General features: G+C 35.1%; 1 protein-coding gene across 4 annotated transcripts in view; it reads left to right on the top strand.

The window, feature by feature from the left end:
- Positions 1-26,502, top strand: part of Uimc1 (ubiquitin interaction motif containing 1) — a 131,779-nt gene that overhangs the window by 60,567 nt on the left and 44,710 nt on the right. For 2 of the 4 annotated variants that reach the window (XM_027941112.2, XM_071612167.1), the window contains exons 4-8: positions 7,718-7,744; positions 10,503-10,627; positions 17,651-17,715; positions 19,731-19,807; positions 24,832-24,908. In XM_027941112.2, the coding sequence (XP_027796913.1) occupies positions 7,718-7,744; positions 10,503-10,627; positions 17,651-17,715; positions 19,731-19,807; positions 24,832-24,908 (371 nt within the window). Of the gene's footprint in view, positions 1-7,717; positions 7,745-10,502; positions 10,628-11,451; positions 11,558-11,850; positions 12,588-17,650; positions 17,716-19,730; positions 19,808-24,831; positions 24,909-26,502 lie in introns of all 4 variants that reach the window. The other 2 variants (XM_027941111.2, XM_027941113.2) reach the window with 2 other exon arrangements.

The raw sequence follows: 26,502 nt of genomic DNA, 5'->3' as shown, positions 1-26,502 counted from the left end.
ATGCTCTAGGTAGGTGTTAACCACTAAGCCACATTCCCAACTCTTGAGTTAATTTTTTTTAAAATATTTTTTTAGTTGTAGATTAACACAATACTTTTATTTTATTTAGTTTGTTTATGTGGTGCTGGATATCGAACCCAGTACCTTATATGTGCTACTCAAGTGCTCTACTCCTGAGCCACAACCCCAGCTCAAGTTAATTTTTGTGTATATTTTTTAGGTAAGAGTTCAACTTCATTCTTTGATACATGGCTATTTGGTTTACCCATCATCATTTGTTGAAAAAACTGACCATTCCCTACTGAATGGTTTTGGCACTGTTTGACATGTATATGAGAGTTTGTTTCTGGGCTCTTTATTCTATTCCATTAGACTACATGCCTATTTTTATTCTAGGACCACACTGTTTTGACTGGAGCTTTGTAGTAATTTTTTAAAATCAAGAAGTTTGAATCCTCTAGATTTGTCCTTTTTTTTAAAAAGATTGTTTTGGCTATTCAGAGTCCCCTGAGATTGCATATGAATTTTAGAATGGGTCTTTCTACTTCTCTAAAAAGTGTAATTGGTTTTCTGCTAAGGGGTGATTGTGTTGAATCTGCAGATTGTTTGGATTGTAGTGGCATCTTAACATTATTAGGTTTCTAATCCATGAATTTGGGACATATTTTCATTTATTAATGCTGCCTTTAATTTCTTTTAACAATGTTTTGTAGTTTTCATTAAACAAGAGTTTTACCTCCTTAGTTAATTCCTAAGTATTTTATTCTTTTTGATGTTATTATATGTGGAATTGTTTTTGTAATTTCTTTTTATGATTGTTGTTAGTATATAGAAATACAAGTGATTTTTGTGTGTTGATTTTGTATCCTGTTACATTGCTGGATTCAGTTATTAATTCTAACTTTTTTTTTGTGGAAGTTTTAGGGTTATCTACATATAAGATAGCATCTGTGAACAGAGATGATTTTATTCCTTCCTTTCCAGCTTTGATGTCTCTACTTTTTCTGGTCTAATTGCTCTGGCTGGAATCTTTAGTATTATGTTGAAATAGAAGTGGTAAAGGCATTCATCCTTGCCTTGTTCCTGGTCTTCGAGAAAAAGCCTTATAATCTTTCCCTCTTTATTATTATATTCACTGTGATTTTTCAGATATAGCTTTCATTATTTTGAGGTAGTTTCCTTCTTTAGTTGTTGAGTGTTTTTATCATGAAAGGGTGTTGAATTATATTAGATCCCTTTTCTGTCTTGTGTGTTTTGTTTTTTCCTTTCAGTTAATTGTGGTGTATTACATTGGTCAATTTTTACATTTTGACTTATACTTTCATTTCAGGAATGAATCACACTTTGTCATGGTATTTAATCTTTTATTATGTGGCTGAATTGGTTTACTGGTATTTTGTTGAGGATTTTTACATTAATGTTTATAAGGGATATTGGCTTGTGGTTTCTTGTGTCCACCTTGTCTTTTTTTTTTTTTTTTGGTACCAGGGATTCAAGTCAGGGACACTTAACCACCAAGACACAGTCCCAGCCCTTTTTTGTATTTTATTTAGAGACAGTCTCACTGAGTTGCTTAGGGCTTTGATAAGTTGCTGAGGCTGGCTTTCAAATCTTGATCCTCCTGCCTTAGCCTCCCGAGTCACTAGGATTACAGGCCAGGCGTGTGCCACTGCACCTTACCTTGTCTGACTTTTGCTATCAGGGTAAAACTGGCCTAATAGAATGAGTTAAGAAGTTTTCTTGCCTCTTCAATGTTTTGAGAAGTTTGAGAAGGATTAGTACTAGTTTTTCTGGGGAAAAAAAGAGATAAAAACAAAACAAAAAGACCTCCCTTAATGCTTAAATGTTAGGAATTTGGGGCAGAGAATGAAATTAGATGTTTATGCTTAGTCTGCCATCCTTAATAGCAAGTATCTATGCATTTTGTCCAATGCAAAAGTTGTGAGTTTGATTTTATAGAGGAAAAATGAATTAATGACGCATATATGCTGAAAATACAGATAATTTTTTTCCATATGAAACAATAGATTCTTTTTTTAATTTTGTTTTTTTTTTTGGTACCAGGTATTGAACCCAGCCGCACTTAACCACTGAGCCACACCCCGAACACCCTCACCTTTTATATTCACCTTTTTATATAAAATTTAGTCATAGTCGAACACACAGTACCTTTATTTTATTTATTTATTTTTATGCTGTGCCGAGGATTGATTGCACATGCTAGGTGAGTGCTCTACCGCTGAGCCACAACCCCAGGTCCCCTCCCAGCCCTTTTTTATATTTTATTAGAGACAGGGACTCGCTGTGTGCTTAGGGCCTCACTAAGTTGCTGAGGCTGGGTTTGAACTTGCCATTCTCCTGCCTCAGCCTCCTGAGTCACTGGAATTACAGGTGTGAGCCACTATGCCCTGCCAACAATAGATTCTTAAATTCCTTTTTTGGTTAAGAAAAATAAGAGTATTGACAATAAGAAAAATGAAGCAATTAATATTCTTACAGTTTTTCTTCCTTCCCTTCACTCACATAGATTTTTGTTAGAAATATTTTTGCTAGTGCCTTGTTAAAATGCTTATTACATTTTGTCCCATAATCTTCACTGTAATATTATTTGATTTATATATATAAGTGGAGGATTGATTTCTCCCCATTACATTATTTTTTCCCATTGCTGTATAATTGATTTTTTCATTGCTTAGTTCTTTAGTATTTTTTTTTTTTTTTAGAGAGAGAGAGAGAATTTTAATATTTATTTTTTAGTTTTCGGCGGACACATCTTTGTTTGTATGTGGTGCTGAGGATCGAACCCGGGCCGCACGCACGCCAGGCCAGCGCGCTACCGCTTGAGCCACATCCCCAGCCCTAGTATTTTTTTAAATATATATTTATTTTTTAGTTATAGGTGGTCGTAATATCTTTATTTCTTTTTTATGTAATGCTGAGGATCAAACCCAGTGCCTCCTGTGTGCTAGCGAGCGCTCTACTTCTAAGCCACAACCCCAGTCCTAGTTCTTTATTTTTTAATTTTATTTTTTGGTACTGGGGATTGAACCCAGGGGCTCTTTACCACTGGGCTTTTTTAATTTTTTGAGACAGGGTCTAACTAAGTTGCCGAGGCTGACCATGAACTATAGATTTTCTTGCCTCAGCCTCTGGAGTCACTGGGATTACAAGTGTGCACCATTGATTGCTTAGTTATTTATCTTTTGTTTTTTTGAATGATAGCAATTTAAAAAAAAATTTCTAAAATTTATTCTAATCAGTAAGTTTTTAAAATTTGATAAAATATACATAAGATGAGCCTTACCATTTTAACCTTAAAGTATACTATTTATGATATTTAGTACATCCACAGTGTTTTCCAACCTCAGCATAATCTAATTGATAAAACTGTTTTTGTTACTGCCCATTAAATAGTCACTTTCTATTTCTTCTTCTCCCAGTCACAGCCCCTTTCTGTCACTGTGGATTTGCCTATTCTGGAAATTTCATCTAAATGTAACATACAAAAATGTGGTATTTTGTGCCTAACTTTCACTTTGAAGAGTTTTTTATAGTTCATATTGTAATATGAATCAGATCTTCATTATTTATTTATTTATTTAGAGACAGGGTCTTCCTAAATCAACTATATTGGCCTTGAACTTGTAATACTTCTTTTTTTTTTGACATTTATTTTTTAGATATAGGTGGACATAATACCTTATTTTATTTTTATGTGGTGCTGAGGATCAAACCCAGTGCCTCACATCTGTTAGGCAAGGCTCTACCACTAAGCTACAACCCCAATCTGAGACATTTGTTTTTATCCTTACCTTTTGGTTATTGTGGATAATGCTACTGTGAACATATATGTAAAAGTTTTTATTTGAACATCTGTTTTCAGTTCTTTTTGGTATACATCCAGGAGTGGAATTGCCAGGTCATAATATAAGTATGTTTAACTTGTTGGAGAATTATCAAGTATTTAAATTTAATCTACAGTTCCATACCACATTTCATATGACTGGTAGAAATTTAACCTCATTCATTCCTAAGAGTGCTGTATCCTTTCTCCTAGCTTGAGTCACAATTGTAGAGTCTTATGCTATAACATGGTATCAGAGGGGGACCCCTTGGGGCATTGGTCAAAACTCAGGCAATCTCTGAGACATCCATGGGATCTATCCATAAGTTCTCTTTGGATCTGAAAGCTGTCTGCTCTTTATTCTTGCCATAGAGAGATCTCTTGTGAGACTTGGTTCTTTCTCCCAGATATGTCAACATAGCCATTCTTTTTTTTATAAATATTTATTTTATTTTATTTTTTTTTTTAGGTGTAGATGGACACAACACAATGCCTTTATTTTTATGTGGTGCTGAGGATCGAACTCCGGGTCTCCCTGTGCTAGGCGAGCGCTCTACCACTGAGCCACAATCCCAGCCCCTACATAGCCATTCTTGTTCAGGCCCTTGAACCTGCCTCAGGGCATTAGGGAGCAAAACTTTGGTCCTTCTGCTCTGAAATGTACAGACTCTTTTCCTCTTCAACTCCAGCCCAGGAAAAAATTTCTAGTTTACTTCTCTTCCCAGGCTGCTTTGCTCATATTCTTTCGGGTTAGTATTTGTTATTTGTTTTAGTTTTAGACTTATTATTTCCACCTAATTATAGGTGAGGGGTTTTCATATCAGAAATTGTCGTGTTTTCTTCTCGTTATTTAAATTTTATTAGAAACCATCTAACTTGTTAAGTTTTGTTTATACTTATATGATTAATGTTACTCAGTCTTTCAATGTGTTACACCTGGGCTGGAGAATGTTTGGGAATAGTGTTCTCATTATAATACATGATTGAGTCTTTCCAGGGATATTTGATTTTAAATTCATTACTGCTAGAATGTTGATAAGTTGTGAGATCTAAAAAGAAAAAGACCAATCCAGGCCGATCAAGGTAAAGTAGAATGAGAAAGGAAAAAAACACAGGGAAAAAACAGTGAGACATAATTATTTCTACTTCTTATAGTAAAGTAAGAGGAAATGAAATATTCCTTGAATTGAAAAATAATTTTGTGTCTTTCTTGCACTAGTTTTTGACTGTTCTTAAAAATTATAATTTATATAAAAATACATATCCTAAAAAGTATTATTTAGTGAGTTTTGACAGTCATATATACCCTTATAAGCATCACTCAAATCAAGGATATGAAAATTTGTCACCTCCCAAAATTCTCTGTTTTCTCTTTCTAATAATTTTCTTACCTCCTACCCTGTACATCTCCAGAGACAACCACTTTCTGATTTCCATCATTAATTAGTGTGTTCATTGTTGGTGAACTTGATGCAAATGAAATCATGCAAGTAGTTTTTTTTTGTGTGTGTTGAACTTCTTTAGGCATAATAGTCTATTTTCTCTGTATATATTTTAGTGGGTATTTATGTAAACAATAATATTTCCCTACATATTCATAATAAAAACATCAAAATCAGGAATTTAACATTGATATATTACTACCATGTAATCCTCAGCCCAGTTTAAGTTTTCCCAGTTATCTTTCATAGCAATCACATGTTTTCTTTTATGTTGCTCCTTCAGTCTGGACCTTTATGAGCTTGATTCTTTCTAAGATGATAGGCCAGTTATCTTGTAAGATGCTCCTTAATTGTTTTTTGTAAACTATTGATATAAACTCAGGATATGGTCTTTGGTAGTTATTTCACAGAACTGATGCTGTTCCCCCTACTCCAGGGGGAGTGTGTGTGTGGGGGAATACCAGGATTGAATCCAAGGGTACTTAACCACTGAGTCAGATCCCCAACCTGTTTTATTCATTTTGAGACCATGTCTCATTAAGTTGCTTAGGGCCATGCTAAGTTGCTAAGGCTGGCTGTTCTTGAACCTGCAATCCTCCTGCCTCAGCCTCTCGAGTTGCTGGGATTACGGGCGTATGCACCACACCTGGCTACTATTTTGCTTTTTATTATAGTTTGTAAGGTGGTGTATACTTTCAATTTGTCTTACTGATGGTATTCACTGTGATTACATGATTAAGGTAGTTTTATCAGATTTCTGCACTATAGAGCTACTGTTTTCCTTTTTGTAATTAATATGTACTTTGTAAGGAGTTATTTTGAATCTAGGTAAATAAATCATTCCTTATAAAATTTTCAGTTCTTTTATTTATATTTGTTTTGGATTCATGTTTTTCTTTATTTTAGTCAGTGGGTGATAATCTCTTATTATCATTATTTTTATGCATGTGGCAGCCATAGAAGTATGCTATATGGATTTCCTTTCAAGAAGGAGCTTGCTGTTCAGCTGCAAAGAGTATAGTTAGTTGATAGCTTCCGGTTTCAGCATGTTTAGGATCTGCTTCAACTTCAGAGCTGAGGCTAGGCTCTTACCAGGCAGCCAGTAGGCAGTGACTAAGCATGACACACAAACTAGGGTCAGGCTATTTCTCTCCAAAATAAAATTCTTCTAGTGATCAGTCTGCTCTGGAGCTCCCTGCTGAGTTGGCTATATATCAGGCCTGCATTGCTGAGGCTCTCCTTGCCTATTCTTACTTCCTTTCCTCTTTTCTTTTATGGATACTGGATTTTCTGCCTAATTCTGCTTCCAATTTCTTTTCTCTTTTACAGTCCTTACAACCCTTACCTCAGTATATTCTATCTTACTCCATCTCAGTGTCTGTTTTTTGGAGGGTCCAACTTATACAATGCTAAACTGTCCGCAATTTGGCCAATGGAGGCCATTTAGAATGAAGCCAGCTTATGTCCCCATTTGACCTAACCCATCTTTCTTGAACACTCATCCTGCTTTCTGGTACAAGAAGATGTTCTAGGCTTATTTTGAGCCTTCCTTTCTTCACCCTTGGAATCAGCCATTTCAGAGCCTTAATTTTTTTTGAAAAATGATATCTGGAAGCCAAGATTTGGCTCTAAGAAAGCTCATTGGTATGAGTGTTGTTGTTCCTGGTCCTTCTTAGCGTATAAAGCTAGGGTATAGATACATGTAAATACATATATACCTACCTACATATATGTAGAACCGTATTTATATCTACATTTATTTTTATATTTATATTAAAAGAATGAGTTTATATTGATTCTTTTATTCCACTACTTGTGATTCTTTCTAAATATGTCACTCCTCTGAAGACAAAAACCTGTTTTCTGTTAGTCTTAATTTATTATTTCATTAGTCCCTTCATATACTACTGACTCTCCATCTCCTCTGCCACCTCCTCACCTATGTGGATACCTTCCTCATCTCCCTGGGGCTCCAACACTGTCTACCAGGCCACTTCCCAGTGTGGATGCTCTTTTACCAGTTTTTTTTTTTAAACAACAACTTTTTTAATGTGGTACTTTTTTATATAGGGCCCTGAATGTGCTACGCAAGTGCTCTACCACTAAGCTACAACCCCAGCCAAACCTACTAGTTTCTAAAATCTGTTATCCCATTGATAGAAGTTTGCAGTATTTCTAGTTTTTTCCTATTATGTGTAAAACTTCTACAGACAGTCTTGTATAAATCATCTTTTGGACATATTTTTTGTTGTTGGGTCGTAGTGTAGGTGTATTTTAATTTTATAACAAATTGCCAGTTTTCCAAACTGACTACTCCCTGAAGCAGTCTATGAACATTCCAGTTGCTCTATAGTCTTAAGAACATTTGATGTTGTTGTCTTTTTTTTTTTTTTTGCCAATACCTTCATTTTATTTTTATGTGGTGCTGAAGATCAAACCCTGTGCCTACGCATGCCAGGTGAGTGTGCTACTACTGAGCCACAACCTCAGCCCCATTGTCAGACTTTTTTATGTATTCTGTTATGTATGTAGCAATCTCTCTTTCTTGTTTAATTTGTATTTTCCTGATGAATAATGAGCACTTTTTTTTATGTGTTCTTGCACTGTGTTGCATATTTTACTTTGTGAAGCGTCTACTCCTTTTTTTAAAAATTGGGTCATCTGTCTTTATTAGTGAGTTATAAAGTTTTTTATGGTAGTATTACAAATAGTTTCTCTAATTCTGTGACTTGCCTATTCATTTTTTTTTTCAGTAGTGTCTTTTGATAAGCAGAAGATTTTAATTTCTGTGTCTATTTTTTGGATTTCGTCTAAGAAATCTCTGCCCACCCTGGGATTGCAAAACTTCCTTTTATGAATTTGAGGTTCTACTTTTGTGTTTAGGTATATACCTAAAATAATTTTCAGATGTGGTTTAAAATAGTTATCAGTTTTATTTTTTTCCATAGTTTTTCAGTTATTCTGCCATGTTTATTGAAAAAACTTTCCTTTGTGCTTTGAGATAGCCTTGGAACCTTTATAGAAAATTATTTGTATGAGTGTTTCCTGTCAACTTTGTTTCAGTGATCTGTTTGATACTTAGGCCACAGCTATACTATCTTGATTAGTAAGTATACCAAGTTTTGATGTCAGAGTAATTTCTCTGTCTTTATTCTTTTTAAAGATTAGTATTTATATTAAATAAATATAAATAAATACTTTGGCTATTCCAGATTTTTTGCATTTCCATATAAATTTTAGTATTTTCATATGAATTTCAGAATTATTTTCAGTTTTATGAAAAAGCATGTAGGAATTTTAAGGTTTAATTGAATCTGCAATGCAAATAACTTTTATGACAGACATGAGTAATATTTATTGAGTAACTAGCCAGGTAACCTTTAAAATTTTTTTATTAATAGACTATTTTTTAGGTTCACAACAAAAATAAGTGGAAAGTACAGGGAATTCCTGTATATCTCCTGCCCCTTCACATATTAAGCTTCCACCATTGTCAACATCTAGCACCAGAATGTTACGTTTGTTATATTAAATGAATATATATTATGTCACTAAAGACATTAAATAAATGATTACTTAATAATAATTATGTTGTTATAATTTAGATAGGTGCTAAAAAAATATAAGTTAACTCATCTGGAGAACTAGAGAAATTTGTAGTTTGGAAATGCTATTTCAGCTGATCCCTGAAGGGAAAATAGAAATGAGCCAGGCAAAGAGAACAGAAAAGGGGGTTCTAGAAGCAGAAATAGCTTTTAAATAGCAGAAGGGTATTGTCGGGTCATTCTAGGTCATGATATAAATATTGAACATATTTTTAAAAAATACAAAATTAACAGAGATAAAGGAATCCCTAAAGTTGGATCCAAACAAAAAATATACCCAAATTGAATTTGAAATGATCTTAATGAAAATGGAAACATACAAAATTTGTGGAATACAACAAAAGCAACATTTACAAGGAAATTAATAGCTTTATATGAGGAAGAAAAGCTTAAAACCAGTGATCCAAGTTTCCCATTTTAAGAAGTGATAATATGGAGAGTAAAATAACCCAAAATTATTGAAAAGAAAGAAATATGGCAAAAAATCAATGAAATAAAAGATAGCATACAACTGAGAAAAAAATTAAAAATAGGTTCTTTAAAAAGTTCAATAAAATGCATAAGCCTCTAACTAGACAGATCAAGGTAAAGAAAAGATAACACATTAACAGCATCAGTATTGTAAAAGGGGACAACACTTCAGATTCTGCATTCACAGAAAGAATGATAAAGGAATACCGTAAATTTATTTGATACCAATAAATACTACAGGTTGGATCATGCATTCTGAATGGAAGTGATATCATCCTTAAGGTGACAAAAATTGATTCTTGGGAGGCAAGATCCACTGAATATCTTGATGTATAAGACTTCTCATAGAAACAGTGGGGCCAATGGCTCTTTAAATTAGACCTCAACTCTTGACTTATAAACTTGGGGAACTGTCTAAATCAGAATCACCTCTTCCTACCCCAACCAAATTATGCCTATTCAATTCTTTGATATATTCAGCATATATCTATTGTGTTTGTTTATTGATGTTCCACTTCCAGTGAGGGTTTCTTTCTTTTCTTTTTTTTGTAAAGTTTGGCTCCTGAATTCTTTTGATATGACTCTTGTAGTGTCTTGATGAATATCTTGCTCACAGCTTTGAAAAATATTCTAGCTCATCTTGTATATTTCATGCTCTAGACTAGGAATCAAACATTCCTTCAGTATACTACAATTGATTTTTAATGGAAAACGGTTACTAGGAATGTTCTCCATTATTGGATATATCAGAGGGTTCTGAAGAGTAGAATTATTCTGGTTAAATGTTGGGCATAAAGCAGTATGGTATTTATTCATTCATCAGGTATTTATTAATTATTTATCATGTGCCATTCTCTCTGATGCTGGAGATATAATGAACAACACAGGCAAAGACAATATCTTTAGGAGCTTACCCAGGGTTCTTGTAACTGTTGCTAATGATCTTGACCAACACTTCACCTTTTGTGGTTTTCTTCATTTATTAGATTACAAAATTGTACTCAATGGCTTTTAGTGTCCTTAGTTTAAAAGTTAAGGATTCTGTTTTTGTTATTGTTGTTGTTGTTTGTTTATTTTTTGTTTCCAGGCTAATTCATTGTTTGTGGTATCCTTTTCTCTCTTTTCCCTATCCTCTTACAGAGATGACAGAAGAAGAGCAGTTTGCTCTGGCTCTTAAAATGAGTGAGCAGGAAGCTAGGGAGGTGAACAGCCAGGAGGAGGAAGAAGAGGAGCTCTTGAGAAAAGCCATTGCTGAAAGCCTGAATGTAAATATGCTATGCTGAAAAAGTTTGTGGGATTTATCAGCAATGTTTTTTGACTTCTACATTGTTATAATTGCATTAGGAACTAGCTGTGGTATTTTATAGAGTTTTCAACTAACAGATATTTCCCATAATAATTTTTAATATCCATGTTGAATTGTTGGTTAACCCAAATTGAAATATTTCATAAATACTTGAGTTTTCTTCTACCCACAGCTTTTTTGAGTCTGTCGCTTAAAAGAACCATAGCAAGTTGACAGCTCCCAAAAAGAGTTAGAGAACACCAAGAATTCCAAAAGAAGCAAGATTAGATGTTTACCTCCCCTGATTTGTGGGGAGAACAAAGGAATGGGTAGTTTTTAAAATAATGTTGTGATTTGAATATGTACAATTCAAATTATTTTAAATATTAAGATACTTGCCAATGGCAGGTTCTGAGCCATCCTTGATTTTTTGGTTGTTGTTATTTTGAGATGGGGCCTTGAAATGTTACCTAAACTGGCCTCGAACTTGCAGGTTCAAGTGGTCTTCCTGCTCAGTCTCCCAAGTAGCTGGAACTGTACGCATGTGCCACTGCACCCAGCCCAAGCCATCATTTATGCCATTCGCCCCTCGTATTTGAAAAGGGAATAGTATAGTGATCTAGTATAGCACTTTGCACATAGGCATTCAGTACATGTTATGGAATTCATTTGAATTGAGCATCTACATGTTGGAGAAGAAAAACTCCTAGGGGCAGTGGCTTCCCCTTATTGTCCTTCCTGTGACTCTTCATATATAGCTGTTTTAATAATAAACCTGGTCTGGTGTGGGATCACTTGTTTCAGACTTGCCGGCCTTCTGATGCCTCTGCTACCAGATCTCGACCTCTGGCCACTGGACCATCTTCACAGTCCCACCAAGAGAAAACCACAGACTCTGGGACCACTGAAGGCATGTTCTGGTTCCTTCTACTCATCAACTATAACCATATCACAGGGATCTCATTTTGAGAGTAGAAATGCCCAGAATCCCTTTGGTGATGTTAAAGAGGTTCAAACAGAAAGTAGTTGAGATCTCACTAATATCCAACGTACTTTTATCTCCAAGGAAAAACCAACCTTTGGTTAAACCCAAAGAAGAGCTTTTCTTACCCACATTTTATAATTCTTGGTAAGTGATAGCTTACCAACCCCTCTTAATTAAAAAGTTTGTCCTTAGCCCTACTTTTTCTCAAATACCTACAGGCATATGGCAGCTGGTACCTCCATCACTGTTTAAAGGCTCACATATCAGTCAGGGAAACGAGGCTGAGGAAAGAGAGGAGCCTTGGGACCACACTGAAAACACTGAAGAGGAGCCGGTCTCTGGCAGCTCAGGAAGCTGGGACCAGTCAAGCCAGCCAGTGTTTGAGAATGAGAACGTTAAATGTTTTGACAGATGTACTGGCCACTTGGCTGAGCACACAAAGTGTGGGAAGCCACAGGAAAGTACTGGGAGGGGTTGTGCTTTTCTCAAAGTTGCCCAGGGTAGGGGGGACACATCTAGGCACTGTCTGCCTACCCCAGCAGATGCCAAAGTTCTTCAGGACACTGGGGGAAATGTGCACTATTTCTGGGGTATTCCATTCTGCCCTGCTGGAGTAGACCCTAATCAATATACCAAGGTCATTCTCTGCCAGTTGGAGGTTTATCAAAAGAGCTTAAAAATGGCTCAGAGGCAGCTTTTAAAAAAAAAAGGGTTTGGGGAACCAGTGTTACCTAGCCCTCCTTCTCTGATCCAGAATGAATGTGGCCAAGGAGATCAGGCTAGTGAAAAAAATGAAGGCATCTCAGAAGATATGGGAGATGAAGACACAGAGGAGAGGCAGGAGTCTAGGGCATCTGTCTGGCACTCAAAACCCAAGGATTTCCAAGAAAGCCCAATTAAAAGCTTGAAACAGAAACTTTTGTTGGAGGAAGAACCAACAACCAGTCATGGTCAGGTAAGGGTCAGTGATGCTGTAATTAAGGATGATTTCTTCACAGATTAAACAAGGATTATTTTAGCTTTTTGGTTTTTTTTTTTGTGGTTCCCCCCAATGATTAAAGTAATACATGCTCTCTAAAGAAAATTAGTAAAATACAGAATATAAAGAATTACCTATAATCCCACCACCAACAGGCAATCATCACTATTTCTATACATATAAAATATAATTTTCTACTTAATTTTTGAACAAAACGAAGACTGTTCAGTGTAAACTTTTTTCCTTTCCCCCACCTTATGGTTTATTCTAGGTCTTTTCCTATTTATTAAATACACTTGAAAACATTCTATCATATGGGTATATCATAATTTATTATTCTTTAAAAATTTTATTTCTAAAAAGCTACTTTTGACTAGGTAATATTCACAAGGACAAAAATTCAAAAAGATGTAAATTTAAAAATCTTGTCTCTACCCTCCAGCCAACCATTTCTCCTCTCTGGACTCAATCTGTGTTAACTAGTTTCTGGTACATCCTTCCAAGGAATTTATATACTATAAGTATTATACACATTCTTTTCCCCACTGTTTTTACACAAACAATAGCATACTAAACACTTTATTCTGCCCTTGCCTTTTAAATTTAATGTCTATGAGATTGTGTTATAATAGCACATAATGAATTTCTTCATTTGTTAATCTTTTTTCTTTTTGGATGTGGAATATACCATGTGTGAATGAATCATAGTTTGTTTTATCCAGTAATGGTCTATTAGTGAACATTTAAGTTCTTCCAGTATTTCCTATTACAAACAGCACTGCAGTGATTTTTCTTAAACATTTCATCCACATGGAAGATATTTGTAGGATAATCTCATGTTGATATAGCTGGTAGATCAAAGGATATCTGCATTTACAATTTTGTTAGATATTGTCAAACTTCCCTCCTTAGAAGTTGTATACATTTACACGACCACCAGCAATATATGAATATAGTTTCTTTGTACCTATACCAGTATAGCATTATCAGACTTCTTGAACATTGCCAATCTGAGAGATGAAAAAGGTATTTCAATGTAGTCCTTTTTCCTTTTACTTTTTTGCAGTGTTGGGGATTAAACCCAGGGCTTCATACCTGCTAGGCAAGCACTCTGCCTCTGAGTTTATAATCCCAGCCCTTATGTTAGTACATTATTGAATTTTTAACTTACAATATGAATGTAATCATTTTTTTATATTAAAATTATCTATAGATTTTCCCTTTTTTTTTTTTTTGGTACCAGGGATTGCACTAGGGGTACTTAACCACTGAGCCATATCCCCAGCTCTTTTTTAGTTTTTATTTAGAGACAGGGTCTCAGTAAGTTGCTTAGGGCCTCACTAAATTGCTGAGGCTGGCTTTGAACTTGCTGTCCTCCTGCCTTAGCCTCCTGAGCTGCTAGGATTACAGGTGGTGCCATGATGCCCCGCCTAGATTTCATTTAAAAATATATATATATTTTTTAGTCATAGGTGGACACAATATCTTTATTTTACTTTATGTGGTGCTGAGGATCGAACCCAGTGCCTCATGTATGCTAGGCGAGCATTCTACCTCTGAGCCACAACCCCAGCCCCCTAGATTTCATTTTTAATGACATATTCTGGCTTATGAGTTTACCATATTATATATTTTTAAAAATTTTTTTATCACTGGATATTTTGGTTGTGTGAAAGTTAGATCTGTGTGAAACTTTTCTTCATTCAAAATCAGTGCCCTTGGGTATAGGGAGCCAGAAAAATACTGTATTAAAGAAGGGGGCTTGGGTTGAGGCTCAGCAATAGAGTGCTCGCCTCGCATGTGAGAGACCCGGAGTTTGAGCCTCAGCACCACATAAAAATAAATAAATGAAACAAGGTAATATGTTCAACTACAACTGAAAAATAAATATGAAAAAAATTGCATTATTTGTTTAAAAAAAAAGAATTGTGAACATACAGACTCGCTATTTATTGCCACATTGCTTTTCAGAAAGATTGTTCAAATTTGTATTTCCTCGCTCTAGCAGTATATGAAAATACATGGTTCACTACAGCCTTGCTAACATTTAAAAAAAAAAAACAAACTTATTGATTATACAGGCAAATAATGAAAATATTATTTTCATAGTTTTCCCTTTTATCCTGATCTCTTGCTTTCAGGAATTGTGTGTATAAGGAATTTGTGTGTTTATATTTTCTGTTGAACATGACTTTGTTGGAGTTGCCCACATGTGTAACTCTTTAGCTGATAGAGATAGCAAGAGGGTCTCAGGAATTGAGACTCAGAAAAAACATTTACCTTTGGTCAAATGGCATAGTCTGTAATGAAGGTTATTAAAACTTTATAATCAGATGATAGCTCATTTCTGGCATTGCTGCAACAAGGAAAGTTGTTAATGAAGATAAGAGGTCACCTCAGTGGCATTATGGCAGGGAGATGTTGATGTGGTCACTACTTTTCAGAGTCTGATCCTTAATTTTTCAGTCTAGGTGCTGGAACTTATTTCCAGAAATTACCACATTATGTGGAGTTGTGACTGTCACTTAGCCAAACTTCAAGCTGATGTATGTACACCAAATGACACATTTCTTATGGAATAAAGACATTTTTAGTGACCAGACTACTCAGATCCACCATATATTGTACCTCTTTCTATGATGAGTGTATCTAGAAAGCTGAAATAATAATCAGAAAATGGAAACTTTAAGAGATGGTTTAACTAGTCTATGGAAAGACCTGATAAGCTATCATTGCCTTACAACAGAGGCCATTTCTGTGATGACTGGCTGATGGTTTAATTCATTTTCATTTCCCGGGCCATGGTGTCGAAAACACTACTTGAGTTTGATCTTTGGATTTTTCTTCTTTAAGATTCAATCAAACTATCCCATTCCTGTAACTTATTTCTTTAAGTATAAAATGCAATATCTTGATTAGGCCACAGCTTCTTTAGAGCTTTATTTCTACATTTTCCTGTTCACTTTATTTAGATTTAGGTAGTCTAATCAAATTTGGTTGCACATTTTGCTATCTTATTTTCATAGTCTAAAAAAACCTCACTGTACAGCTAAATTCAGTTTACTTCCATTTAAGGTATAACTTTAGAAATTAAAATAGTTTACTCAAATGAATACATTCTTGGGATTTCTTGTTGAAATGGTTGGGAAGATGATCATTTATGTAAACGACATAACAGTAGTGGTTCAAACATGGATTTTGGGTTCAGGAAAGTGCCAGCTCCACTTTTGATCAGTTGTCTAATTTTGGGCAAATTATTTAACATTGAAGTTTAATTTCCCTCATTTCTAAAATAATAATTTTTGCTTCATAAGGTTCTTGTGGAGATTTCAGGATAATGGATGTAAAATGAATAGGCCTGGCACTTAAAAGGTGAACAATAATTTTTAAAACAATTGCACTGGCAGAGCTGGAGATATGTTCAACCTAAGGTGGATATGGAAGTGTCTTATAACTGATTTTTTCATGATTGTTTCTAAAGTCCTAGGGCTTAGTCATCTAGTAATTCTAAGTCAGCAAAATTCTATTAAGTGGACACTAGGTGTCAGTGTTCACTGTTTTTTTTTTTAAAGATTCTAAAAAGGAACTTGTAAGTTCAAACAAAATCAGGCTAAGTATTGATTGCTGTTTTATGTTAGTTCTTTTGATAGTTTTATTCAGCTCATTTCTCATAATAACTACATTCTTGATCTGTACAACTATGCCTTCTTCTTGACTGAAGACTTGATTCAGCTACCCCACCCCCACCCCCTCCCCAGAAACTTTTTTTTTTTGGGGTGTTGAGGATTGAACCCAAGGCCTTGTGCATGCAAGGCAAGCACTGTACCAACTGAGCCATATTGCCAGCCCTCCCTTCCCTTTTTAAAAAGGTGTATTTCATCATTTACCTGAGTGGTAGAAAGATGACTGATTTGTTTAGGTTATTTATCCTGTTAGGAAACTCTGAATACTTCAGCCAGTAGCTTTATATCTACTGGAAGAAACTTCACAGACAAGGTACTTTCTCAGAAGTCTACTTAAGGTAAAAGTAGCTGCTTTTTCTGTACATCAACATTCAATGTGTTGATATTTGCACTGATTCTACCATGAGTCAATGCAAATGTGTTTTTCTTATTTCAGTCCCAATCATTGCATTGCTTTTTTTTTTCTATTGTTTCTTTATTTTTGAAAAATTTTGCCTACTAGGGGTTGAACCCAGAGGCACTTTACCACTGACCTACATCTCTAGCCTTTTTTTATTTTTTATTTTGAGATAGGCTTTCACTAAGTTGCTGATGCTGGCCCAAACTTGTGATTCTTCTGCCTCAACTTTCCAGTCAGCAAGATTACAGGCATGCACCACCCACCTGGCCATTGTATTTCTTAAAAGGTATCTTTATAGTTAGGTAGCAATACCTTAATGGCAGATTTATAGCAAAAAGAATCTTTATAGCTTTCCCTTTGGAATGTCCTATGTTATGTCCTAGCTGTGCTCAGAGAGGTAGTTTTCATGGGTCACAGTGTTTTTCCCAGCTTAGCATTTCTGTTGAAAACTGGACTTTTCTATTTTTCCCTCCCACAACAGAAGCTTTATAATTGTTTTTCTGGTATCATAATACATTCGACTTACTAATTAATATTTATGTAGGTCTTGCATTTTACAAAGTACATTGCATAATTATCTTGCTTAATTCTCATAATAATAATCTGTGTTAATACTTAAGATGAGAAAAGAGATTCAGATATGACTTACCCAAAATTACAGTTAGAAGGTGATCTAGATCTGATTCAAATACCAGTCTTTCATCTCCACAGGGTATGTTTTTTTTACTGAAACTTAATGACTTAAGAAAAATGTTTTATATTTATTGCTGAGTGATAATGTTGAACGATTACTATTATTTTTGAGGCGGGGATTGTGCTGGGGATATAACCAGGACCTCATATGGGCTAGGCAAGCACTAAACTACATCCTAGGCCTGTTTTTTTCTTTTTTTTAAAGAAGGAGAAACCAGTTCATCTGTGCCTGTGTATTTAGGATGTTACATATTTCTTTGCAGTCTTCCCAAGGGCTATTTGTTGAAGAAACTTCTGAAGAAGGAAACTCTGTACCTGCCTCACAAAGGTGAGATTGCACGTTGTTGTGAGTTCCAGTCTCTTCTGATGGTATCAACATAAAGAAGATGAACCACATCAATGAGACTACATCTGGAAAACTTGCTAGGGAACTTTTAGCTCTTTTATAATATAAGCACAGACTAGGAGAAATCATTACTGTCTCCAAGTTTTCAAATATTCATCTCATAAAAGCCTAGAATATTGAGTCTGGAAGAGATCTTAGAGGTTTTCTTGTCCACCCTAGTTATTTTGGCATAAATCCCATTTATCTTATTCCTGAAAAGTGGTCATCCTGCTTCTCTTAACTAACCCTAGTTTCCTTTACCAATTTGAAGTTTCTAGATTGATTTCTTTATGGGCCTTGTATTCTTCTTATCTATTTCTCCATTTGTTACTTTTCTTATGCTTATTTCCAAACCTTGTATATCTTTTAAATCTACTCTCAAGACTTACATCCTCTTTGATGCCTATAATTATATTATTCAGGCCACATAGATCCTATGCCACTTTTAATTTGTTTGTATCTCATCTTTTCTACAAATGGTTTTATTTGTATTACCTCCTCCATTAATTTTTATTGATGATTTGTTGATAGGGTTACCTTCTAAGTCTTCTTATTTTAATAATAGATGATGATTGATTGGTTATAAACTGTGGTATTAACTGGATCAGTTTTCCAACCACTTTCTCCCTTTGTTTGGTAGTTGAGTTTTGGGAATTTCTCAAGAATGTAGTTTTGTATTAAGTGATTGTCATCTCCTATATAGAAGTTGAGGCCCAGTGCCATTTGCTGTAATGTAGGTAGTGTTCTTTCTTAGGCTTTTGGTGGACAGTACTAAGTATTTCTTCTTGGGCTGAAGAATATGGCTTTGGTTGATTCTCCTGTGGTTAAGACAGTTTTGGAAGTGTTTTTAACTGGAGTAGGCCTTCTGTTCCCTGTAGACCTTTCTGCTTTATTGTGGTGAGTCTGTGCAGAGCAGATGTAGGTTTTTAATAAATGATTATACACTTTGTCACCAGGAGAGAGTTGAAATTGCAGGCAATGTGGTTCGACTTCAAATTGATTAGCCCATTTTATAAATGTCAGCAAATTGTTTTGTGATGGACCCTTTGAATAGAGCCCTAATGTTACATGCAGAGTAAACTGTCTGGCTTGGGTTTGTAACAAATGCTATGAGATGTTTTATTTAGAGAGAGAAATCACTTGTGGTTTCCTGTCAAGATTTAGTTATTTATCTTGAGTCAGTGATGGCTGTTCTCTCTTTGTGGTTCTTGGTTGATATGAGAATTTGTGTTTTTAAGCGTCTTCTTGCATACTTGATCAAACTAATCATAAAATTCTGTGAAGCATGAGAGTAGTAGTTCAGATGCTCAGATCTCTGAGCCATGTGTTTCTGTGTCAGGAGGAGTTAGCATTCCATGAACAGGCAGGGAAAACCAGAAGGTTGGATGAGGGAAGCTATTCATAATTAAGTTTTCCTTGGAAGAGAGGTTGAACTTATATGGACAGATTTTTGCTGTGAGATAGTTTGGAATTGTATTTCATTTTTGTTGTTTGGAAAGCTACATCTTGAGATAAAGAGGAAATGTAACTGTGAGGTGATGGAAAAGTTAATGTGCTGTCGGGAGAATCTCTGTCTACTTTACATGTCTCTAGCCTTCAGAAGGCTGAAATGGAGGCTATAAAACACCTTTGACATTTTTTTTGTTGAAGTGGAATTTTTTGTCTTCTGTGATATTTGCAGATAATGCTTATCCTTCCACCTTCCTTTGTGAAGACTCCAAAAGGGGGTTTCTTTTCCTTCAGTTATTTCGCTGGAACCAAAGTTATAAGCATGTTTATTTTCCCTGTTTCTGGCCTAGAGTTTTCACTATGGACTCCTTGCTTCCCTGTTGTGCCTTTGTGGTATTGGACAGCAGGTATCAGATTGCTTGTGGCTTTGTGAATGACTCACTGTTGTTTTGGCCTGGTATTCTGATTTATTTTACTGGGAATTCACCTGGAGTTTGGTTCTTTTTCAGCATTGCTGCTTTGACCAGTAAGAGAAGCTTAGTCCTTATGCCAGAGAGTTCTGCAGAAGAAATCACTGTTTGTCCTGGTAAGCACCTTCCTATGATTTTACTGGATTTCTGATACCTTGCTAACTATCTTTTCATTCCTGACTGTTTAAACCATTTTCTGACTGTTCAGACCATTCTCAGAAAGCATATGTGTGATTGATATATACACACACACATACATATAGATGCATCCTTATATATGTTTATATTTTTAATGGTATATTGTTGGCTCTGATTCTCAATCTTTTCTCTTTCTAGGGGTAATTTGCTTTTGAAATTAACATATGACTTTTTTTGGTCTTCTTTTTGTCTACTTAACAGAAATGGCAGCAAAGAATTAGGAATAACCCTTACTTAACTGTACATGCAGAGCCAATAGGCTTTTATGTTTTGGTTATGTGTGCTCTAAAAGTTGGACTGTCCTCTTGTCTGCTTCATTAAGCAGATTTTTCTCTCAGCCTTTAACTAGTTTTGACATGGCCATTCATTGTTTTGTTTTGTTTGCATTTTTTGCATAGTGGGTCCAGAAATTGAATTTTGCACACAGTTCTGTGATCAGCTTCTTAGCAGGATACCCTGGTTAAGTGTGATAGTTTGCTTTTTGTTAATTGTAGAAATTAAAAGGTACTTATCTTGCTTTTAGGCATAAGAGGAACTCTTTCAAAGTTGCATATGGATGTATTTACGTATACAAAGTAATTTTTTTAATAATGAAATTTATTTTAATTTTTTTAAATTGTTAATTGACCTTTATTTTATTTATTGATATGTGGTGCTGAGAACTGAACCCGGGGCCTCACACATGCTAGGCATGCGCTCTGCCACTGAGCCACAACCCCAGGTCACATATACAAAGTAATTTTAAATGAACTGAAATACCTACTATCTAATAGAATTCTTGAGTTGAATCACTGTATGATATAAAGAATTTTTTTTGTGATGTAAATCATTACCTTTTTTTGGTGCCAGGGATTGAACCCAGGAGCACTAAACCACTGTTTTGTTTTTTTATTTTGAAACAAGGTTTCCCTAAGTTGCTCAGGGCCTTGCTAAATTGCTGAGGCTGGCCTTGAACTTGGAATTCTTCTGATTCAGCCCCCTGAGCCACTGGGATTACAGGCTTGACTAAACCCACTACATTTTAAAAAAAAATTTTTTTCTTATATTTATAGATGGACAGAATGCCTTTATTTTATGTGGTGCTATGGATCGAACCCAGTGCCTCACGCATGCTGGGCACGCGCTCTGCCACTGACCTACAGCCTCAGTCGTAAACCACTACTTTTTAAGAAACTTTTCTTTTTAAAAAGTGGAGCCCCCCTCCCCCCCCAAAAAAGTGGAGCCCATTATATTTATCAATAATTTCATTCATGTGAGATTGAGGAACTTCTTAATGTTTAAATTCTTTGAACAGCAAGTGATGTACGGATGTTTCTATCAGTCATCTGGGTTTCCTTCAGGTCTTATATAGTCTGTCAGGATTAGAGATAGTCAGTTTTCTTTTCTTCAGTGTTTTTTTCCCCAAAGAGACTTGGAAACAAAGGAAAGCTCTGGAAATATTTTAAAATATTTGTTAGCCTATCATGAAGTTTTATTTATTTTAAAAATACATTTATGTTGATTTTTATTGAAAGTAGTTCCTTAGTTCATTTGAAAGGTATTTGGATCATTGCCTAATAATACCCATTAGGAGACCCCATTACAAAGTGCTGAGATTTTGGCAGGAGCATTCAAGAAAGCTATGTACTATCTTCATGAAAAGAAAGCTTAATCTCTTAATCTCTGTCTGGGATTCCTGCATCATGCCATCTTTCTGTGAAGTCATCTAGTCTACCTGTTTTGGATATGGCATGTGATGTCACATAGGATATTGTCGGAGGAACCTCCAAATATAATGATCTTGAAAGTCCTAGTTAGTGAGAGAAGGAAAAGCAAGCCCTTAATGACTGAAGTTAAATAACTTTTATGATCATGACTTGCTGTCATTAGCCTGCAAATGAAGTCCAAATATTTTCTGATATAAACTACTTCTAAATGAGATTGCAAAAGGTTTTCAAAATACTAATGTTCCCTTTGTTAAGAAAGTAGAACTAGTTCTCCATGAAACCAAACAAACTCCTGAATTTCTTTTTTGATATAGAATTTTTAAGCTATGCATCTAAATTGTACCAAAAAATTGTTCTAAATGGGTTGAAGCACAAATTGAATATAGATAGTTTGTTACCTGTTTCCTTTTGTCTCATATTTCTGACAGTTTCAGGGGTCTGATACTCAAAATTCATTATCTTTCTAGTGTTATTTACTTTGTTTGAAGAGGCAAGATTATAGACATATTGCGCCCACATTGCACATGCTGGTAGCATTGTTTATTTCTGAGGAGCTAACACCCTCTTGAGTTGTTTGTAGTTGGACATTCAGCTATTCACATAAAGCTTAATTAAAAACTTTTTATTATTGCAGTAGTCCAAGTAGTGAGCAGCTCTTATTTTTGAACAGACTAAATGTCTTTTATAATACACTCTCTCAGGGAAACTTAAAGAAGATTTTGAAGTATGTGCACTATAAGCCTTTTTCCATCAAGGGGATAAAAATCTGTGTATCCAATTTCAAAAAAATCATGATGTATTAAAATACATTTATTATTAGAAGTGTATTTAGCTCTTTTTTAATGATTCAGAAAATATTTTAGAATCTTTTTTTTAATATTTATTTTTTAGTTTTAGGTGGACACAACATCTTTATTTTATTCTTTTTTATGTGGTTCTGAGGATCAAACCCAGTGCTTCAGATGTGCCAGGCAAGCCACTTGAGCTATATCTCCAGTCCTAGAATCTTGTAGATAGTTTGTTTGCCTAACACTGGCTATTTATTGTATTTGTGAAGCACAAAAGTATCAGTTAGAAATAGTAAGTACAGTATCAAATAACAGAGAACTTACAGGATTTGCCTTCTGAGATAAATTATTTGTCCAGTTTGGGCTGAAACAATAAAATACATACACTGTGGCTTGTAAACAACAGAAATTTATTTCTCACAGTTCTGTAGAATGGGGAGTCCAGGATCAAGGCCTCTGCAGATTCTGTGTCTGGTGAGAGCCTGCTTCCTTGTTCATAGATGGCACCTTTTCACTGTGTTCACACATGGCAGAAAGAGGATGAAAGAGCTCTCTGACCTCCTTTTCTTTTTCTTTTTTTTTTATATTTCTTTTTTTAGTTATAGATGGACACAATATCTTTATTTTATTTTTATGTGGTGCTGAGGATCGACCCCAGTGCCCCACACATGCTAGTTGGGTGCTCTACCTCTGAGCCACAACCCCAGCCCTCTGAACTCCCTTTTATAAGGGCACTAATTCCATTCTTGAGGTCTTTTCCCTTATATTCTAATTTCCTCCCAATCTACTTCAAATATCATCACATTGGGGGTTAGGATTTCAACCTAACATATGGAGTTTGGGAGGGATATAAAATTCACTTTCTGATATTTCTTTTATAGATTTGTTGTCATTTGGTGTATAATTACTGTGTGGTATTTTTTTGGGGGGCGGGGAGTACCAGGGATTGAACTTGGGGCCACTGAGCCACATCCCCAGCCCAATTTTGTATTTTTTAATAAGTCTCACTGAGTTGCTTAATGCTTTGTTTTTGCTGAGGCTGGCTTTGAACTCGCGATCCTCCTGCCTTAGCCTCTCAAGCTGTCGGGATTATAGGCGTGTGTCACTGTGCCCAGCAGTTACTATGCTTTTGTTATATTAAATGACAGTTGTCTAGAGCAGAGGTTAGCAGAGGCTAGCAGAGGTTTAGCAGACTTAAAACATTTTTTCCTCCCACCTCCCATCTTTTAAATAAAAGAAGACTAGTAAATATTTTAGGCTGTTTGGGACATGAGGTCTGTTGAAACTACTCATCTCTGTTGTTTTAGTGCAAAGGCAGCCATAGGTAATACATAGATGAATGAGTGTGGCTATGTTTCAATAGAACCTTATTTATAAAAATGGACACCCAGCTGGATTTGACCCATAGAGCTGTGTATAATTTCCTAGCCCCTAAACCAGACTATAAGGGACTCACAAGTTGCATCTCCATACTAGCTATAGATAGTAGAGTGTCTGGGACTTGTTCAATTAATATTTGTTAAATTAATTTTGAATTTATAGATGCTGCTTAAAGAATGTATTGAAGAAAGGCATATCTTTGTCCAGAATGCATACTCTATTTCTGGTCCCAATTTCTGTTTTTCCTAATCACCTCTTTAACCTCATGCCAGCCTAATGTTGGCATGTTTTTGTTTTTTATAAAAATTAATATAGTTTGGAACTAGAACTACAGTGGAAATAAGCTAAATGGATCAACTGGTGAACAGATAAACAAACTGTGAAATATTCATATAATGGAGAACCAGTAAAAAGGAGTGAACAACTAACATGGGACAACATTTCAGAAACATTATGCTAAGTGAAAGAAGCTGGACACAAGACTATATATACTATGTGATTTCATGTATATGACATTTTAGAAAAGGCAAAACTATAGGAACATAAAGTAGATACTTATAATTAACTTAATGGGGTATTGGGAAAGATTTTTATTATTTATTTATTTGGTACCGAGGATTGAACCCAGGGCCACTTAACTATTGAGCCACATCCCCAGCCCTTTTTTATATATTTTATTTAGAGACAGGGTCTCATTGAGTTGCTTAGGGCCTCGCTAAGTTGCTGAGGCTGGCTTAGAACTCATGATCCTACTGCCTTACCCTCCTGAGCTGCTGAGATTACAGGCATGCACTGCCGCGCCCAACTGTTTTTTATTTTTATTGTAGTGGTAGTTATGTGATATAAATTGTACCATGTATAATTGGTATATTTGTTAAAACTCACCAAATTGTACATTGAAAATTGGTGAATTCTGTTATATGTAAATTATGCCAATAAAGCTTTAAGAGGAAACAGACTAGATCTGTATTGCCATTACAATAAACAAAGGGTAAAATAGGTGTTTGGTTTTTTAATTATTAAAACTCAAAATGAAAATTCATGGAATCTTAATTTTTTTAATTACAGAGACACAGCTAAGTTCCCCTGAAACTCTTGACCTTGAAAGAGAAGACTCTCCTGGTAGCAGAGAAACGCTGGATGAAGTAAGAATAATAATGGGAGACAAGGAGATGAATATTCTCCTCTATAGTTTTTCTTAGTTGTTTAATCCTGCTGGTTGTCTTTTTTCTAATGCAGTGTTGACTTTGGCTGAAAAGATTTAGGTGGCATAGGATTTTAGCTTTGGGGACATTTATCTCATGGAGAAATTTTTATAATTAAGATCAGTTTAGCACTGTTTCTAAAAATAAAAGTAGTTGCTATTTCTTGAATATTTTTATATGCATTATTTCTGTTACAGATGGGGAAACAGAGGCTTAGGATGTTTAATTTGCACTAGTTCTTACTGCTATTAATAATAGAACTAGAATTTGAATATTGGTTTGTCTCCGAAGTTCTAGGGCATTTTCTCTTACATACTGATATACAACAGAGATGAACAATCTTGGGAAAAATAACTATATGAAATAAATTTTCAGTCCTAATTTTAAAATGTTAGTAGAAATAACAAACCCAAGTTAAAATATATTTTCATTACTACCTTTTGTAGCTAACATTACATATCTTGCAAGAGCCGTAAAGCTGATTGGTAGAAACTCATACTTCTGATTAAGATTCTTAGTGTATATTTTTCATGTTGAGTCTGACAAAGCAATTTAACTACCAGGAATTCTTTTAAAGAATTTAAGGTTTTAATCTATTGCTATGAAAAGCAGCTTAAAAATTAAGCAAATTCTTCTCTGGAAATAAAGATTTTGGTTATATTTGTGTTTACTATCTTGAAATGGCACCTTAAAAAATACTTAATTCTCATTCCTTTTTATTCTCTAGGTTTCTCCTCCTTATCGTGTGTGTGTGTGTGTGTGTGTGTGTGTGTGTCGTGCTGAGGATCTATCCCAGGATCTTATGCATGCTAGGCAAGCATTGTACCACCGAGCTGCATCCTTCGATTTTTTTTTGAAAACAGTTTTTACCTTAAAAGTTAAATCTCTTCCTTAGTACTTCCCTTTCCCAGTACTGCAGGTAACTGGGTAGAAATTCTGCTTTCATGAATCATGCACACTGCCGGTTCCTTGAAACCTGATCCGTCACAACTGATAGACCAGGATTTCCTGATACGAGTGAGGGTAGGAAAGATGATGACACTTCCTTCCTCAGAGGTACTGAGGACACATCTTGCTAGATAATGTCAGAATGGCCTCTAGGTCCTTTTCCTAGCAAGGACACGGCCTTCTAAATGGGAACAGGGGGTCAGAGTAGTAATAACATAGTTTTCCAAACATACAGAAAAAGCCTTATAGAAGCCTTTAATTAGTTCATCAAGGCTGATTTCTTACCCATCCGTGATTGCAAAGGATACTATTTTGGGGGTCAAAAAACGTGAATCCTATTTGGAATTTATAGTGTGCATTCTGCACTACTCTGCCTCAAACAGTAGAGTTGTATAGCCTTTCTCACTTTAAATGTCCTCTTTTTCTATCTCTGTTAGCTGATATCTGGATATTCCTAAGTAGCCAGAAGTTTCCATTAAAAGAAGTTAAAAATACTGTGGTTTTTAAGTCATTGAATAATCACTTATTAGTTACAAGAAAGATAGAATTGAATATCTTCTGTGCATAAAAAGGATGGTGGACTCTT

The sequence above is a fragment of the Marmota flaviventris genome, chromosome 5 (assembly GCF_047511675.1).
Source record: "Marmota flaviventris isolate mMarFla1 chromosome 5, mMarFla1.hap1, whole genome shotgun sequence".
NCBI lineage: Eukaryota > Metazoa > Chordata > Mammalia > Rodentia > Sciuridae > Marmota > Marmota flaviventris.
This window is presented reverse-complemented; position numbering and strand designations above follow the sequence as displayed.